Here is a 16,129-nt window from a genome sequence, read left to right as displayed (position 1 = left end):
TTTTTATTATTATTTGGTTGGGTTTTCGATTTGTAGTCAATATTTATGCATATATTTTTAATTCTCCTTTTGTAATGTGCTATATATACATTATTATTATTTTCCATTAGTTCCTATCTATTTTCTTCTTCGTAGTTGCCTATTCATTTCATTATGAAGCCATCTGTACAGTTGTGGCTAGAAGAAAAAAAGAGGCGGCTCAATAGTATTCCTATTGAAGAGGAATTACGTATCGGGAAACTAAAGAAGCGACTGGGGACAAAAACAAGCAGCTCTTACCGCACGCCGATTGGGCTCAGTTGTAGTCATTCTACCGCGATATCTATAAATGCCGCTGCCATCCTTCTGGAACAAAATAACTTTCTTCTGAATCAAGTTATTGAGCTTGAGGAAAAGCTTCATTGCAGTGAGCAGCGGAGGCGTCAGGAAGGTGAGCGACTCGAAGAGCTTCAGGAAGAGAACCGTAGGTTTATTACCAGAATTGCGGTTTTCACATCATTTCGAGATGGTGAAGAGTTGATACTCCGGGAGGAATTAATTCGAGAAAAAATCTACGGGGAACAGGAAAGGAGTCGTGCGGAACTCGTTTATTGCTTTTCCCGCTCGCTGTTGGTCACATGTGATTTGGGCATAACGAATTGTGGCAGAGAACATAGACGAAAAGGTGCACGAACCGCAGCATATTCTCCGCTTTAGGAATGAAAACTACCGTTACGCGTTAGTGAAAGTGAAGCATTTTTCCAAAACATTGTTTTAGTGCATGAAGTGAATTTCGTTTCTGATACGATATATCGAGCACGTTTTATCTCACTAGCTGATAAACGAAGGAAGAGTGTGTAGTATTTCGTAACGTCAGTTCCATTTCTTCTCGCCTCCTGAAAACAAACAAACACTCCTATTCCCGACTCATGTTTCATTTCCTGGAAAAAAAAATTCATGGCCCTTCACATATTTTTGGTGGATTTAACCAACCACTCTTGCAACCCTCAGCTGTGAGTTTGTGACCGATACACACGTTGACTGTGGAGTGCTGGATTATGAAGAATTTATAGGAAATTTAGTGTGACACTGTGGAGTTTGGCTATTACAATGACTTTGCGTTTCTGGTCACTTGTCCATATGCATTTTCTCTCTTTGCGGTTATCCTCTAAGCATTTAAACACGTGCTAAAGCGTGCTATTACCTACTGTGCAACTTCTTCTTTTCGTCTCTGTTATTTTCCGTATGCACTTGTGCGTGTGCGTGTGTATGTGTATTTGTATCTGTAGCGTGTGCAGCCGGTAACGCAGCTTCTTAGTTTCGTCGTGTCTATAGCGATGGATGGCGTGTGCGAACGGTGCTTATTGGGACGGGAGGTTGTACTCGCTGAACTGCTCGGATCTGGTGCAAACGGAAGCGTCTTTCTTGCGAGGCCTGTATGTACAACTGGTACAGCAAGTGCATTTCAATATCCGCAGCGCTTCGTTGTGAAGGTGATGCGACGTGGTATACTTCCAGCTGACGGTGCAGCGATGATATTGAAAGAAATTGATGCAATTCGGTCGCTGAATCATCCCTTCATTGTGCGGTACGTAGGTGCTTGGGTGGAAAGCGGTGTGGGGGAACACTGTGGGAGTGTTTGCTTGGCAATGACACATTGTGATGGTGGTGACCTACACGGGCTTATTCGTGAGTACTCCCTTCGTGAGGAGTTTGTCCCTAACGAACTCGCTATGATGATAATGTTGCAGATACTCTCAGCACTGAACCACAGTCACGCGCAGCACATAATTCACCGCGACATCAAACCTGCCAATCTGCTTCTTGTTCGTAATGACAACAAGGAGGGGTCGGTGTCGAAGGCCCTTGTCGGGGACTATGGGCTTGCACGTCCGCTGCAGCAGACGACGGAACTTGCACAGACGCGTGTTGGAACTCCCTGTTACTGCTCACCAGAGATTGTTGCCGGGGAGGCATACAGCAGCAAGACGGACATATTTTCCGCTGGTGCAACTTTTTTTGAGCTCCTAACACGGCAACGTGCTTTCTGGAAGAAGCACTACACGGAGCAACAGTCTTTCCATGCTATCCTGAACATGGACCCTATGCCTTGTCTTAGGCAGATAGCGCGAGGGCGATACGAAACGTGTCTCGTACGCGCTGTGGAGGCATGCCTTTGCAAGAACGAGAGGGGCCGGCCTACTGCGTATGATTTGCTCGTGGGATTCGCATCACGTCTGACGTCATACGTGCGGGAGAAAGGCATACCTGTGTGTCGCGAAGCCCCTAAGGTTTCTCCACTGCGTGCGATTATGGAGTCTCCAATACGCCGGATTTCGCCTGTCACACCTGTACGTCGACCCCAACCTCGCCCTGACAGCGGCTCACCTAAACATAATGTCTCTCCAAAGTGCAGGCAATCTTTACGTGCCACACCAGCTACACCAAGGGTTGCTGCAGCATCAGTTGACAGTGAGAAACTGGGTTCCAATTTGCTGGAGCAATTGCTTCAGGTAGCAGAAAAGGGTGTGGGAGACAAAGCATGGGTTGCGAAACTACGGCAGTTGCTTGATGGAGATCTCGAAACCCTTTTGCTTGTGCATGTTCTTATTGCCAAGCGGAGGCATGATAAAGAGTTGCTTGAGAACGGTCTATTCAAAGTATTACTGTGGCTAAAACCTCATGTTGATGTGGAGCAGGTTGTTTCGTGGGTATCGCAGAAGATTGTCAAGTGATCATGCCTACTTAATGTGTACTACCGACTACAGCGGTGAGCAAACATCTCGTTACCTTTCTTTTTCCTACCTACAGTTATCTATGGATGTTTGCAGTGCTTTCATTGGGTTATCGATCCATTCCATTCTATTCCATTTTATTTTATATTGTGCTTCGTTCTCTTAATTTGTCCACTGACATTGCTTTTATTCCTTTTGTTTCCCCTCGTTGATACCCCAGACCTCTCCCGTCTGCTGGGTGGAGGAGGAAGATTCGTCTTTTGTTTTTTGACTTGTGTTTGGTTACTTTCCTTGACATTTCCCCTATTCTTGCGAGGTACAACCTCATTGTTTTGAATAAATGAAAGTGTCAACTTCCCCTACTATGTTTCTGTATTACTCTCTTAGCATGCGAGTACTCTAAAATTTTACCTATTGTTACATACCCTTTTTCCTGTTGTCCTGACGAGAAAGGTTTACCGTGTGATTCACATGGCACTGCGTGATATTGTAGGTAAGCAGATGCTTCGGCAGACGGTACTGCAACCACGATTAAAACTGCCTGCTGGTCGGGTTGTGTCTATAGAAGAGGGATGGCGTCTTGCTCGTCTCGTACGCGAAGGAGAAGAGCACGCCAGCGCTGTAGCCGTGGAGGCTGCTGAAGGAATGGTCGCACCCTCATCTGTTGTATTGGAAGACGATGTGTCAAAACGCATATTGCTTTTGCGGCACAAAAAGAGAAAAGAGGGTGATACGAAGGCGGCTGTGAGATATGCGCAGCGCAGTCGGGCGGTGCCTGTTGTTGGGAAGGTGGCCCCTGAGGTGCGTGATATCGCCCTTAACGTGTTGCGTAAGAACCCGATTGGGCGCGCTGAGTTACGTGCCCGCCATGAACGTAGCAAAGCGAAGAGGGCAACTAAGGGAAGTGATTCTACGAGAGCAAAGCGTGCAGGTAGACTTTGAACTGAATAATTGCAGTAATCTATAAAGCTCCGGTGTGCAGTGTGTAATAGGTGTAACGAATAGGTGCTGTCTTGCACAGAGGATTGAATAACCCTTTTGTTCCCTTATCGTACCGAATTAAGTGCCTGAATACCTTTGTAACTTTGTTCATATGTGTATTCTTCATATCCCCATTCCCTATGCCTGTTCAAATGTCTTTCTGATGTTTCTGTATTATATGGTTCCTACCTCTCTTCACTTATGTGTGGCGTTGTCCAATTTTCTTGTTTTGTTCAATAGTTTTACAGTGGAGCTCTAGGTAACTGTAGGTAACTGTGCGTTTATAGAAGAACACTTAAACCGAAGGGAGAGTAGTGTGGTCACTCGGTTAAGAGCCATTCAGACACTTGATCTGGCTGTGCTGTGTCCGTAAACACACGGAAAGGGATTGACTCGATTACCCCCTGTCCAATAATGTCAGCTGCATGTCCGTTGTTTGCCGTGTGGTGGAGCTCGGTATTATTGACGGGTCTCGAATTTCCTGGTCTTTCGACATCCTTCTTGACGGTGAAGTTGGATAACGCCTCATGTTCACGCGTCAGCATCGGCGAAGGTAGTGGTACACTCAACTCTTCGCAACTTTCTGTGAAAATAGACCAACCTTCCAATGTTGTGTGTTCGGCCGGCATTCAATTGGGGGCTGCTTCAACCAATATTACTGTTGACTTGGCTGTGCACCCCAGCGAAATAACCGTCGGAAGGGAGTTAGACGACCTTTGTTTTACTACAAACTTCATTGTGGACCGCTGCAGCCTTAATGTGAAGGTGAATGACATTAATATGGTTCCTAAGGTTTTGTTACTGGAAGTGATGAAGCCAGTGATGAAAAAACTTATTGAAGAAAAATCCGAAACGATAGTGTGCGATGGGCAGCTTCCGTTACTGGGGAATAAATTTGTGAGAAGTGAAGTGAAGCCGGAGAAACCAGCTCCTCCCCCTGTTGATGGCGCTGTTGTCTTGAACACTACTCCATTTTTCAGGAGTGTGACGAATGTTGTAAACAATATTCCTGTTGTTTTTGGTGTTCGTCTCGGTGCGAAAATGCACGAAGACACTGCTACTCGCACGAACTTCACGTTGCCGAACGGTGTGAACATGACTCTGTATGGGGATGGTGCCTTATCTCCTGCGATATCCTCTTTACTGGCTTCTGTGGAAGACGCACTAAAAGCTCTTTCACTGGATGGTCTTGTGGCCAATATTAGTCAAATGATTCCTGCCGTGAATGTCACTAATGCAGTAGTTGACATTCCGAGTAGTTTTACCATGTCTATGGATGTTGTGGTGACGGATGTTCGCTGCAGTGATGAAGCGAAACTAAATTGTACCATACCGTGTTCCGATGCTGTGTTGTTGCAGAATTTGAGAACGGTCGGTCTTGGTGATATAAACAAGGTGGTTGGCAACAACATGGAAGATCTGTTGCTTCCACATGTGGGGAGCCTTATTAACTCTGTGCTTGCATCGAACTGTACTGCTGGGGAGGAGCGACGACCCCTTCCCTTGCTTCATGCTGCTGAAGTACGTGATGTACCTCCCCTATCGCTTTGGCTTACCGCACTTTGTATGTCGGTTGTTGCATTCGCGTTGGGTATTTGCTGGAGCATCTACCGACATCGAAAGGATCCCGCAACACTGACTGATGGTTCACCGATTTCGCAATGCCGAGCACTTACTGAGGATGGTCTGTTGTTGTTGCTTACTCTAAGTGCTACATTCTTACTTGTGTGGTCCAACAGCACGACAGCTGCCGCAGTTGTGGTGGGAGGTGAAATAAGCATCATGCAATTTTCTTTGATGGAAACTACGCACATATTAATATATTCAGGTTCTGTAGTTTTTGCAGTTATTGTTTTCTTTTTTAGCGGAGTTTATCCATATGTGAAGCTGTTATGCATCCTTGTATGCACTCTTGGTTTTCGAAAACCTCAACATGCATTCGTGAGGTTACTTGACTGTACAGGCAAGTTTTCTTTCATTGATACGTTTGCGATGGTTGTGATGGTCGGGGGCTTGGAGTTATCGGGGATAGCGGAGGTGCACATTCGACCTGGATTCTACTGTTTCCTCTTCGCTACAATTCTCACAATTTTCGTCGGAAACTATGCTTTATACCTATGGCGTCGTAATACTTCCGTACGACTGGATCAGAAGTGCAGTCCGTCGGAACCATCACACAGTGAGAATGATGTGGTTGAAGCAGAGAGAGATGATGAACTTGATACGAATTCATCAAAGGGTAAAAAGTGTGACTTGATGCGATTTGTATTACGTGGGTTAAATGGCGCTGCCACTGCTGTGTGTGTGTTGCTTATGTGGTTTATACCTTGTTTGCGATACAACGTGGGTGGCTTGGCCTCGGTGGTGCAACCTGACTCTCGTGACATGGCAATGTTTGAACTCACATCCGGGTCGTTTACCATCTTGACAGTTTGTTTTCTTACTACGGTGTTGGCTCCATTTCTGTTTGCCATTACTTACCCGAATTGTTCTGTTACCGCGTCGTGGTGTGCGGCAGATGCTTTATCTGTGGCCTGCATCGCTGGGCTCGTTCAACTCGGTAAGTTTGTTAGCTACATTATTGGTGAAGGCATGGAGGCCATCTACACTGCTGAGGCAAAGTTACTGTGGCCCATGTATCCCGTGTTTGCTTTTGTTATTTGGCAGTGGATATTAGTAATTGAGCGGGAATTCAAACCTGTAAGGTGGGTGTGGCAACATCTCACACGCCCTCGGTCAACACTCAGTGGTGATGTTGCAGCGGATTCTACAACCCCTTCTTCGTAGTGATGATACATTTCTTAACGATTTCTATATTGTTTTCGCTTTAGGTTTTGAGTTGTTTATTAATTTTTGTTATGAATCAGTTAGTGTAGGATGTGAATGTATATTATTTAGTTGATATTAGTATTGTTATGTGGCGTGCTTGTGTCTCTCTAAACCTAAACCTCAAATGATTATTACCGCCGCGCACCCTGTGGCTAAAATTTTATGCTTTTGTTTTTGTAATTCAATCTTGTGTTGTGGTTGTTGTGGGTATGGCTACTTTGTGCTGTGTTTACCTTTGATATTGTCCACTAACTTGATATCCTTCTTCCTCACACATTTCTTCTCTTTTCATGTTTGCCATCTTTGGCACCACTTATGTATAGTTGTGCGCTTGCAGTGGGTTTCTGACGTTGCATACCTCCTATTAGTCTAATATAGATACAATTTATATGCTATGTTCGTTTAGTGCATGATATTTTATGTTTTGCATAAGGAAATGATATATATATGTGTGTGTGTGTGATTGCAGTTGTGTAGTGTGTTATCCTGTGTGTGAGTGTGTGTTTCATATGATATCATACAATCATTATATGCTTATCTTCTCTTATTTCGACTGTTGCGCAGCGGGAAATATGATGGCATGGCTGAGGTTGCTGATTTCTGCGGTATTTGCCTTAACATCCGCTACGAATTGCATTAGTTCCCCGTCGCTCTCATAAAGTTTCTACCTACTCATGCACGAGATACCGTAATTGTTTGTGCTAGTATATAAAATGCGCGACGTAACTATAATAATAATAATTATTATTACTATTGTTATTATTATTTCTATTTTGTGAGTTTGTAGCTTTCTATAATTGTTTATAATGGTATGTTTATTGTTGTTTGCTCTTTGGTTTGTTGAGGGGAACATTTGTTCAAGTGGAAAATAACTGTTTTCTCTGGTTATTGTAAATATCATAATTTTTTCGACTTTACGTCGTAGGTCGTAGAAGTTTAGTGATGGGAATGGTTTGTCTTGGGGCCACTAAAGAGTTGCCGTCGCATGCGCCATATTCCGCATCACTGCCTCTGAAGAAAATCCCACATGATTTATTAGTTGTTGATGGAGGGATGTGTGGCTTACCTCATTACTTCTCAAATGCTTTGCAGGAGAAAGCACTGACGTACTGCATATTACGATCTTTAGATGCTGATCAAGCCTCTGTTGATGCCGATATATTTCGCTTACTAGGGAGATATGTTGTAACTGAAGCCGAGGTTAACACATCTTGCCAAGAGGTGAAAAGTCTTTACGCGGGATACTTTGATGGAGCAGCGGCTCAACAAAAAAGTCGCCTTGGCTGCTGCTCGTGGTTGCGGTTGGATGCCGTGTGATCGATATTTTCTTGCCGACTAAAGTTATAATTGATATCAGATTTGTCGTTTTCCAGTAAATATATATATACATATATATGCTTAAGATTGTGATTTGGACTTGTTGCAGTGGGTTCTACCACGTATTATTTCAGGAAAATTGTCACTGGCTCCTCCGCTTTGAGCGTTATCGCGTGAAAGTGCCAGATAGTGCTTTCGACGGTAGCTGCTGTTATTTAACTACTTAATATCGTGACGTCTTGTCCCACTACGTCTGCCGTTTTATTGCATGTGTGTACCAATAGTTAGGCAGAAATGACTCAGCGGTGGATTAAAAGGGGGCTTACGAACGTTGGGAGATGTTTCTTCCGTCATGTGGGTCACCTTCACAGTTTACAACCACTGCAGGCCATTGGAGTTGTAGAAAAGGTTTTCCCGCAGCGCGGCTATGGTTTTCTGTTGATGTTATCCCCACCAGCCTCGTGGTTTCGAGCCTCCTTCACCGATAAATCAGGGACATCTCAACTGCCCATGGACGCGGCTGCGCCCCTCTCTCCCTCCAACGAGGAATGTGTGAGCGTTTGGTTCCCATTGACTTCGTCTGGCGGGACTGGTCCGCAAGTGAGCGATGTTTGCAGAAAGGAGAAATCATCCAATACTTTGAAAGTGTCACCGGGGTGTTATGTAAAATTCAGTGCCACTGCCCACTACGATGATGCGAAAGCGCTGTATGTGTGGCGGACCCGAGAGGTGGTGCCATGCGATCCGTTCGAAGAGTTGAAGGTGGTTTTACAACGTGCTCGTGACACTCGTTGGGATAATATAACTCTTGAAGATGTGGAAAGGGGCAAACGGCGTGTGGTTGAATGGCACGCTCAGTCATCGGCGCAGTTGGTAGATGTTCATGTAACGCATGAAGGTAATAAGGTCCATCACAGCCCTCCATGGAATATCAGTGAAACGCACCAGCAGTTTATTGTTCGGCAATCCGATCTGCAGCGGCCGTTCGATCAATCGCTGTCCCATAAGCTGGGACGCGGTGACGGGGGAGATGAAGTGATAACAGAGTTGGGATCTTCCGGTCTGCGGTCTCAAGCAGATGAAAACAGAAAACGGTGGGAGCGTGTTATGCAGCTTCTAAATGAGAAAAGTGAGTTTAGGTGTAGCACGGCGCAAGGAATTTCAGGTGTTGATGATAAGTTGCATGTTGGTGACGTTTCTCAGTCTCATGCCCCACCATAACATTTGCAAGAACGCATATCACGCGTTTCGTTTTGCGTGCAGCGATTGATTTGATGTTGCCTGCTTGTGTCTCTGTTGGGTATTTTTGAGAATGAAATTGTATGGCAAACCCGACGATGGGAATGTGACGGGTTGTGTTTCGTTGTCACACAACGGGTAAGGAAGGCTTTAGTGCTATTTACGGGATGAGTTTGTGCAGTTGACTTCAGTGGACATCCTTGAAGTGAACGGAAGTGGTTCTAATGAGTGGTGTATGGTAGTGACGGCAAAGTTTGTGAATGTTTGACTATTATATGTTTTGCGCGCACAGCTCCCCTTCCACCTTACAGCAGAACGAAACGATTTCCCTTTCTGAAAACATGTCTTGTTTTCCTGCTTGTTTGAGGGTCTTGTCAACCACTTCCAGATTTTGTTGCTGCATTCCCTTCTATTGTAAAAAAAAAAATGTGTGTGAAGAAATTTACAATTAGAAAAGGGAAGGAGAAAGTTAGGTCGATGTCCAGCAATAGCAGTGACGTATACGTGATAGAAGATTCGCATTCCTCGTCATCACCACGTGACTCTTCCTATTCATCCACAGCGGGCAGTGGTGCGGATATAGTAGGAAACCAGGCTGGCTTAACTCGAACTTCAGATGCTAACGCTTGTAGCTTCGCACAGGCATCGCGTATGCAAATTGACACGGGCACGAACACCGAGGAAATTTTGGAATCGGATGCAATTGGACGGTTGACCGGCGTTGTCGCCGAGCTCTTCCACTCAGTTACTGGTTCGACTTACCAAAACAAACTTTCACAAGGCGCTTGTAACGATGTTGAGGGACAAATAACTTCTTCTGGCAACCTCACACTTCTGAACCTGTCACAACGACTCTTGGAATTGGCCAGGCGCCCACCGCCTTCAGGGCACGTGAAGGAAGCATTGACGGACTCTTCTGCAGCCGCTTACATGGATGACGAACCGGAGTGGCTCGGCGCAATCCAACATTCCATGGAGAGGACGCGCAAGTTTTTCAGTGAACTAGATCTAACAGGTGCTAAAATCGGGTTGAACACTGCATTTGTTGCAACACCAACTTCTTCAGAGGCGGAAACTACCTACAGAGCTCCTTCCGGTAGACCTTTGTCCCTAGCGCCAGAACCGTTGCAATGCGAAACAGAGGCGTTTGGTAATATTAAGGAAGAGTTATGCAAACTACAGGATAGCACGGCAGAGGTGCGGTTGGTGCTGAACAAAGAAGGTGTGGATAGTATTATTCCTCTCTACAATGAGTTGTTGGCTCTTCGAAGCGAACGAAGGCAAAATGTTGTAAGTAGTGCGGAAGCCCTCAGGGCGTACCTCATCACGCAAGAAGAATGCTTCAATCAGCGCCTGGTAGTTGCTGAGGGGCGTGAGTTACTTCTTTCCCGTGAAATAAATCGTAACTGTGCGGGCGGCGACGGGTCTACAATTGAAACGCTGGCCCGGGACGTCGAAAAACTGTCGGAGTTGAGTCGAGAACTGAAGCGACTTCGTGACGAGCACCAAAGGCATGCAGAGGGGCAGGGACTATTTTATCACAGTGTTTCGGAAACAGGCCCGGAGCGTAAGAGACAGAGAACGTCTGACGAAGGCTTTAAAACTCTATTGGCGAGGCAGTTACAGGCGGATGAACAAGTGGCGTCTCTACGCCGTACAGCAGAGAGTTATAAAAGCGAAGTATTGGAATGGAAGAGACGGTATGAATTGGCTGTGCGTTCGATTGACAGACCGCAGGACAGTGCCGTGTTTAACTCGCTTTTGGAGGAGGTGCGGAGGTCCCTGCTTCAGGAAACCATGCAAAGGAGCAGCTCGCTGTGTCAACTTTTTGGATGGAAACTGATCAGCCTGGACGGTAACAGCGCTTCCATTGCGTTGATAGGGAACCCAGGCATACAATTGACCCTTCCTGTTTCCGAGTCTTTAAGTGACGAGCGCTCTTCACTTGCCACGGGAATTGTGCTCGCGAGAAAGGTAATGGAAAGCTGCAGTTTGGTGCGTGAGTCGCAACAAGGGTGTTGCGGGGTGCAGCAGGGGAGCAATAGGGCTGAGGCGGGGGCACAGCAAGAGTCCACACAGGCAGAACTTTCCGGTGACGCTGATAATTGTGAGACGGCAATTAATGTCACGGACGAAGTGTGTAAAGGTCTTGATAAAGCGAGTGATGTTGACGTGTGTGAGGAAGCAAAACCTGCGGAGACGGTAGAAGTGACTGAGGTAGAGGCGGAGCTGGCTGACAGTAAAGTTGATGAGGCACCAGATAAGCATACAATGAGTGAAGCGGGTGCCTTCTACAGTGGTGGATTATGGGAGGAGTGATGAACTGTACGTGAGGAAGAGGGCGCTGGAGAAATCTGCATCCGGTTGTTGAGAACCTTGTGCCCCCTGCGGTAACTTCTGCGCCGTTTACTTTAAAGAGTGACACCTCAACTGAGATTGTGGTAGGTATATTCTCCCTATGTGAAGGGGTTATATTAAGCACATTCTGGTCATCTGTGGAGCTGTGGTGGCACTTTTGATTCTACCCAATAATGAAAATTAATGTATGCACTGCTTACGCACCTCCTCTCTTCCTCACTATACTGCTATTCTTCTCTAAGTTTTTGACGGAAGAGGGTGGCTATGCGTGTTGTCATCGTTGGTGCAGGTTTGTCTGGTTTATCGCTCGCAGCTTTCCTGCGCCGTATCAATATCGATTGTGTAGTGCTTGAGCAGTCGCCGTTTTTACGGGCGACGTACCAGCCACCTTATACACTTTATGCTAACGCACTCAGTTGCTTTAAAGCATTCGAGTTGGATGACGGATTCTACACTGGTGATGCAATTTCCGAGAGTCACTTCGGTATACAGAACGAGCGCTTGCAATGGCTTTTGAGGGTACGAAATAGGGTGGTGCAACTACAGGCGCTTGGTCAAGAGGACTGTGTGCCACTTAGTACGGCCCCACCAGCTAACAGCGATTCAACCGTATCACGTCGCTTAGCTGAGGAACTAAAACAGGATCTTGGCTGTGTACCACTACGTACAACGTTTAGTGCGGATTATCTTCGAAGTATTTTACGCAAATACGTGCAGGAAATACGCTTCAATGCCAATGTAGTGGATCTGAGACCACATGATGGCATTAAGGGCGGCGTACACGTAGTACTTGATAATGGGCAAACCGAGTGGGGTGACGTGGTTGTTGGAGCCGACGGTGGACACAGTACAGTTCGTAAGTTACTTTACCCAGATGAGTACATTGGCACGAGCTGTCGAACACTGGGGATGACACAAGTGGACGGGTATGTGGAACTTGGCGACGAGCCGTGGCCTACAGGTGAGTCTCCCGCTGAGGTTTGGGGGAAGAGGCGCGTATTGTCTTGCATTCCTCTTCAGTGGGATGGAAGGAGACACTTTGCCTTCTCGGCCACGCTGTATGACCCTCCAACAGAAATTGTTGATGTGAGCAAAGAGATGGACCCCATTGAATTACGAGAGGTTTACCGCAGTTTGTTGCGACGGGAATTCGCATCCTTTGGTGGTGATATAACGAATACACTTGCTCGTGCAGAATTGGCGATACCTTCCGAGCTTGTGGAAGTACCTGTGATGCCACGGTGGTACAACAAACGTGCTGTTCTTATTGGCGAGGCAGCTCATGCCTCATTGCCTTCCTTCTTGGCACAAGATGCCTCTCTCTGTGTGGAGGACGCCGCCTTGTTATCAACCTCTCTGGTTGACGTACCTTTATGCAATGACGCAGGGTTTGAGTACGCATTTAGGCAATTCGAAACAGTGCGGCGTGGCCGCATTGAGGGGTATATTCGTCAGTCGCGGAGGGCTCGTCGCTTCACTTCACTCTCGCATACTTGGCTGCGTAACGGAATGTTGAATGTGATTCCCTCGCTAAGTTTGGTGTGGTTTCAGCGTTGGTTGGCTAACTGGTCATATAGTGCCCAGCAACTAGAAGTCGATCCTAAGATCAAGATGGAAACGGCGTACAGGAACTAACGGAATTTTGTTTCTTTAACGATAACCCGTTTCTCGTAACCCACCGTGTATTTTGGTCTACAAAGGCGTAAATAAACCAGGGAAGGAAAGGGAGGCAAACTACGATAATGAAGTTGATAATCTGGATGCAGCTTGGTTTCTCTCGACGGTTGGTTAATCGCTTCCGTTCCATTTTATTTTATTTTTGCTTGCTTCTTTCTTTGACCTCTACACTCCTCTCTATTTCCCCTCCCTTTCAAAAAGAAAACTTTTTTCTCAAAGGGGGAAAAGTAGTGCGTGTGTGTACTGGCAATCATTCGCATACAGTTGTACGCAGGAGGGAAGAAGAAAGTTGCCTTAACGGTTTCCAAAGCAGGATAAGTGGGAATAAGAAGATGCACGCCGCACCTTATGAAGAAGTTGCCCTCTCCGACATGTTACTGGAGGACGGCAAGTTGCGTTACCCATGTCCTTGCGGTGATCTATTTGAACTCTCCCTAAGTGAGTTCGCGAAGGGCTCAGTTGTTGCGGAATGTCCCACGTGTTCGTTAACGGTGCGCATTATTTGCAATGAGGAGGAACGCCATGCTTTTCTTTTGCGATGCAACGCACTCAATGGTGTGCGTGATGTTGTGATTGCTTGATTGGAGAAGCCGGTGTTGACATCAGTACTCAACTGAGCAAGGGGATGTGTGATTTGCCGGTTCAGGATGCCTCTTCCCCGAGATTAGCATGTGCCGTTCCATTATTTTCTCTTCCTTGAGAATATAGTCGGTATTTAAAAACGTGAGACAATAATCACGGTGTTAAAATTGAGTGTAAGTGGTAAAGTGGGGACCTAATTGCCTTCCTAAGGTGATGCTGGTTTACCCTTCTCCTCCCTCCGGTTTGTAGTGCGTTATGGCAATACTTTATCCGATTCATCGTGCGTATTTCCTTCTTCACTTCCATTAATGCGGGGGGGGGAACATTTTATGTCATTAGTGAGGCCTTTTTTTTTCTCCTGCCTATCCACTTCTTGTGAGACATTGAAAACAGAATTGCCTCCACTTGGAAAGTTATATTTCCGTGGACTAGCAACTGAGATTTGGTGGCTTCACCACACATTAGACGGTCCAATGTTATTCCGGAGGCTCAAGCGCGGCGATGCCCTCCGCAGTTATTGCTGTAGTCTGCGATTACTGAACCTTGCGAGCGAAGCGCGTGACACTCTAACGAAGCAACTTGGAGCTCTCAAGGAGGAATGCAAAGGACAAGGACTTGATTTGGCGGATATGAATGATGCCTCCCGCACCGCAATGCGTTCACTTCAAGAAGGTCTCAAACGCGCTAATATCGACGACGAATCTTTTAAAGGAAAATGCACTACCCTCTCCGCCTCCCTAAAAGCGTACACGTCTCGCTTAACGAATCTTCAAAACGAGGCCCGTTCCATTCAAGCAGAAGCCGATGCCCTTCTTCGCCTCATATGGGGGACGGAAGCAGCAACAAAACCTGCTTCATTTGCCTCTCCTCCGTGTTCTACGGAAACACCAGTTATGGAATCGGAAAAGGATGAAACGCGTGGTGAGGGGAGTGACTTTGATGTGGAGCCACCCAAAATTGTTGAGGTGTTGAGTGGCGGCGCTCCTGCAGTTGAAAAGGTTGAAGCGGAGCGTGTAATGCCTACTGAGGATATGGCTTCGAGGAATCATGAGACGCAGGGGAAATGCGTGGAGGAGATTGAGGTGGAAACAATTGAAGTGGAGGTAGAACCCCAGGAGAGTCCAGCGGATACGATGAAAATAACTGATATTACAAAGGAATTGTACGAAAAGGGTGTGAATTTCTCTGACTGCCTCGACGCTCAGTCACTACGGCAGAGGTATAGGGATGTGCTGTCAGGAAGGATTCCACCAGGTATCCAAGCGGGCTCTACAAGTAAGAAACCCCTTGATTTGGAAATGAATAAACACCAACCCCGAATGCCATCGAATAATTCCCACACCAACCAGAGGCAGTACCAACAGCAAAACAATACTACAGAGTCGGGAATTGCTCATGACCCTTACCCCAACGCGTATCGAAAAATGGTTGACCCCATGAAGCATGTGTGGGAGCTGAAAAATGAGCTTGCAGCTGAGAAGGGTATTGATCCTAGTTCTGTGGATCTCTGGAGCGGAAAGACAAAACTTGAGGACCATAAGATGTTATACGATTATCCCTCCGTACAGAGTTATCCCATTGAGGTTCGTCAGAGGGGTGACATTCCTCGATGAGGGTACTCAAATTTCATGAGAGCAAGAAATGTTTCTTAGTTTCGTTAGTGGATGGAGTTAAAGGTGAATGATGTGCATTGTGAGGTGCTTGCTTGTGCGCACCGTATGGCGAAAAGAAAAAAGACGTTGACTAACCGTAATCGTAATTATAACTATTGTAAGCAAATTATTGAACCCTGTTCTGCAAACTCTTGAAATTGTCTAATAATCCCCTGCACCCTTTTTCTTTTGCTAACAAGGAGAATTTCATCGTTTATGTACTTTTTATTTCTTCACCAAGTTTCGTTCATTTCAAGTTACCACATGTAGTTGTTATTGTTCGAAGATAGAGAAATATGCCACTTTAGAGCATACTAAATCCACTTTATGTTTGTTGGCTCCACCATATCCCAATGTGTGATGCCCGGTACTGCGAACACTAAGTTAAGAAATAACTCTTCACTTTAAGTTTTGTCATGAGCATAAGCTGCGCCAGGTATGCCTTCCCCCACCCCATACAATACAAGAGTTGGTTTATATATGTATGATCGCAGAATGTTGTTGGAATTATCAAGTTTGGAGTTGATTTCGACACCCTCGGTTCTTTTTTTTGTTGTTGTTCTTTTAACACGAACGAGGAATTGCTTCCGCACCGACTCTATGACGTAGTTGGAAACGGCAGGACTTCGGTTCATGTCGCTGCGACTCCGTCTGTGCAAACGCGCTCAGCAACTACCGTTTACATGCGCACCTTAATTCGTTCTTCTCAACCTGTTGTTGCCGTGTCTTTCAGCACTTTATTTTCTGCTCGCGTGAGTTATTACTCCTTTCCCTCTCCGC

General features: G+C 46.1%; 10 protein-coding genes across 10 annotated transcripts; all 10 read left to right on the top strand.

The window, feature by feature from the left end:
• Positions 1–153: 153 nt before the first annotated feature.
• Positions 154–696, top strand: TbgDal_IX190 (hypothetical protein; the record flags this gene model as incomplete). The annotated part of the gene is made up of 1 exon (XM_011777918.1): positions 154–696. One exon carries the CDS (start codon positions 154–156, stop codon positions 694–696), a length of 543 nt encoding a protein of 180 aa, XP_011776220.1.
• Positions 697–1,316: 620 nt separating this feature from the next.
• TbgDal_IX180 (protein kinase, putative) lies at positions 1,317–2,714 on the top strand (the record flags this gene model as incomplete). Its single annotated transcript, XM_011777917.1, has 1 exon — positions 1,317–2,714. The coding sequence occupies one exon, from the start codon at positions 1,317–1,319 to the stop codon at positions 2,712–2,714; it is 1,398 nt and encodes a 465-aa protein (XP_011776219.1).
• A 471-nt stretch (positions 2,715–3,185) lies between these two features.
• On the top strand, positions 3,186–3,656 carry TbgDal_IX170 (hypothetical protein, conserved; the record flags this gene model as incomplete). The annotated part of the gene is made up of 1 exon (XM_011777916.1): positions 3,186–3,656. One exon carries the CDS (start codon positions 3,186–3,188, stop codon positions 3,654–3,656), a length of 471 nt encoding a protein of 156 aa, XP_011776218.1.
• A 453-nt stretch (positions 3,657–4,109) lies between these two features.
• Positions 4,110–6,482, top strand: TbgDal_IX160 (hypothetical protein, conserved; the record flags this gene model as incomplete). The annotated part of the gene is made up of 1 exon (XM_011777915.1): positions 4,110–6,482. The coding sequence occupies one exon, from the start codon at positions 4,110–4,112 to the stop codon at positions 6,480–6,482; it is 2,373 nt and encodes a 790-aa protein (XP_011776217.1).
• Positions 6,483–7,466: 984 nt separating this feature from the next.
• Positions 7,467–7,841, top strand: TbgDal_IX150 (conserved hypothetical protein, unlikely; the record flags this gene model as incomplete). The annotated part of the gene is made up of 1 exon (XM_011777914.1): positions 7,467–7,841. One exon carries the CDS (start codon positions 7,467–7,469, stop codon positions 7,839–7,841), a length of 375 nt encoding a protein of 124 aa, XP_011776216.1.
• A 294-nt stretch (positions 7,842–8,135) lies between these two features.
• On the top strand, positions 8,136–9,062 carry TbgDal_IX140 (hypothetical protein, conserved; the record flags this gene model as incomplete). The annotated part of the gene is made up of 1 exon (XM_011777913.1): positions 8,136–9,062. One exon carries the CDS (start codon positions 8,136–8,138, stop codon positions 9,060–9,062), a length of 927 nt encoding a protein of 308 aa, XP_011776215.1.
• A 444-nt stretch (positions 9,063–9,506) lies between these two features.
• On the top strand, positions 9,507–11,399 carry TbgDal_IX130 (hypothetical protein, conserved; the record flags this gene model as incomplete). Its single annotated transcript, XM_011777912.1, has 1 exon — positions 9,507–11,399. The coding sequence occupies one exon, from the start codon at positions 9,507–9,509 to the stop codon at positions 11,397–11,399; it is 1,893 nt and encodes a 630-aa protein (XP_011776214.1).
• Positions 11,400–11,702: 303 nt separating this feature from the next.
• Positions 11,703–13,073, top strand: TbgDal_IX120 (Monooxygenase, putative; the record flags this gene model as incomplete). Its single annotated transcript, XM_011777911.1, has 1 exon — positions 11,703–13,073. The coding sequence occupies one exon, from the start codon at positions 11,703–11,705 to the stop codon at positions 13,071–13,073; it is 1,371 nt and encodes a 456-aa protein (XP_011776213.1).
• A 107-nt stretch (positions 13,074–13,180) lies between these two features.
• TbgDal_IX110 (hypothetical protein, conserved) lies at positions 13,181–13,696 on the top strand (the record flags this gene model as incomplete). Its single annotated transcript, XM_011777910.1, has 1 exon — positions 13,181–13,696. One exon carries the CDS (start codon positions 13,181–13,183, stop codon positions 13,694–13,696), a length of 516 nt encoding a protein of 171 aa, XP_011776212.1.
• A 309-nt stretch (positions 13,697–14,005) lies between these two features.
• Positions 14,006–15,310, top strand: TbgDal_IX100 (hypothetical protein, conserved; the record flags this gene model as incomplete). Its single annotated transcript, XM_011777909.1, has 1 exon — positions 14,006–15,310. One exon carries the CDS (start codon positions 14,006–14,008, stop codon positions 15,308–15,310), a length of 1,305 nt encoding a protein of 434 aa, XP_011776211.1.
• Positions 15,311–16,129: the final 819 nt, after the last annotated feature.

The sequence above is a fragment of the Trypanosoma brucei genome, chromosome 9 (genome assembly GCF_000210295.1).
Source record: "Trypanosoma brucei gambiense DAL972 chromosome 9, complete sequence".
Lineage (NCBI taxonomy): Eukaryota > Euglenozoa > Kinetoplastea > Trypanosomatida > Trypanosomatidae > Trypanosoma > Trypanosoma brucei.
This window is presented reverse-complemented; position numbering and strand designations above follow the sequence as displayed.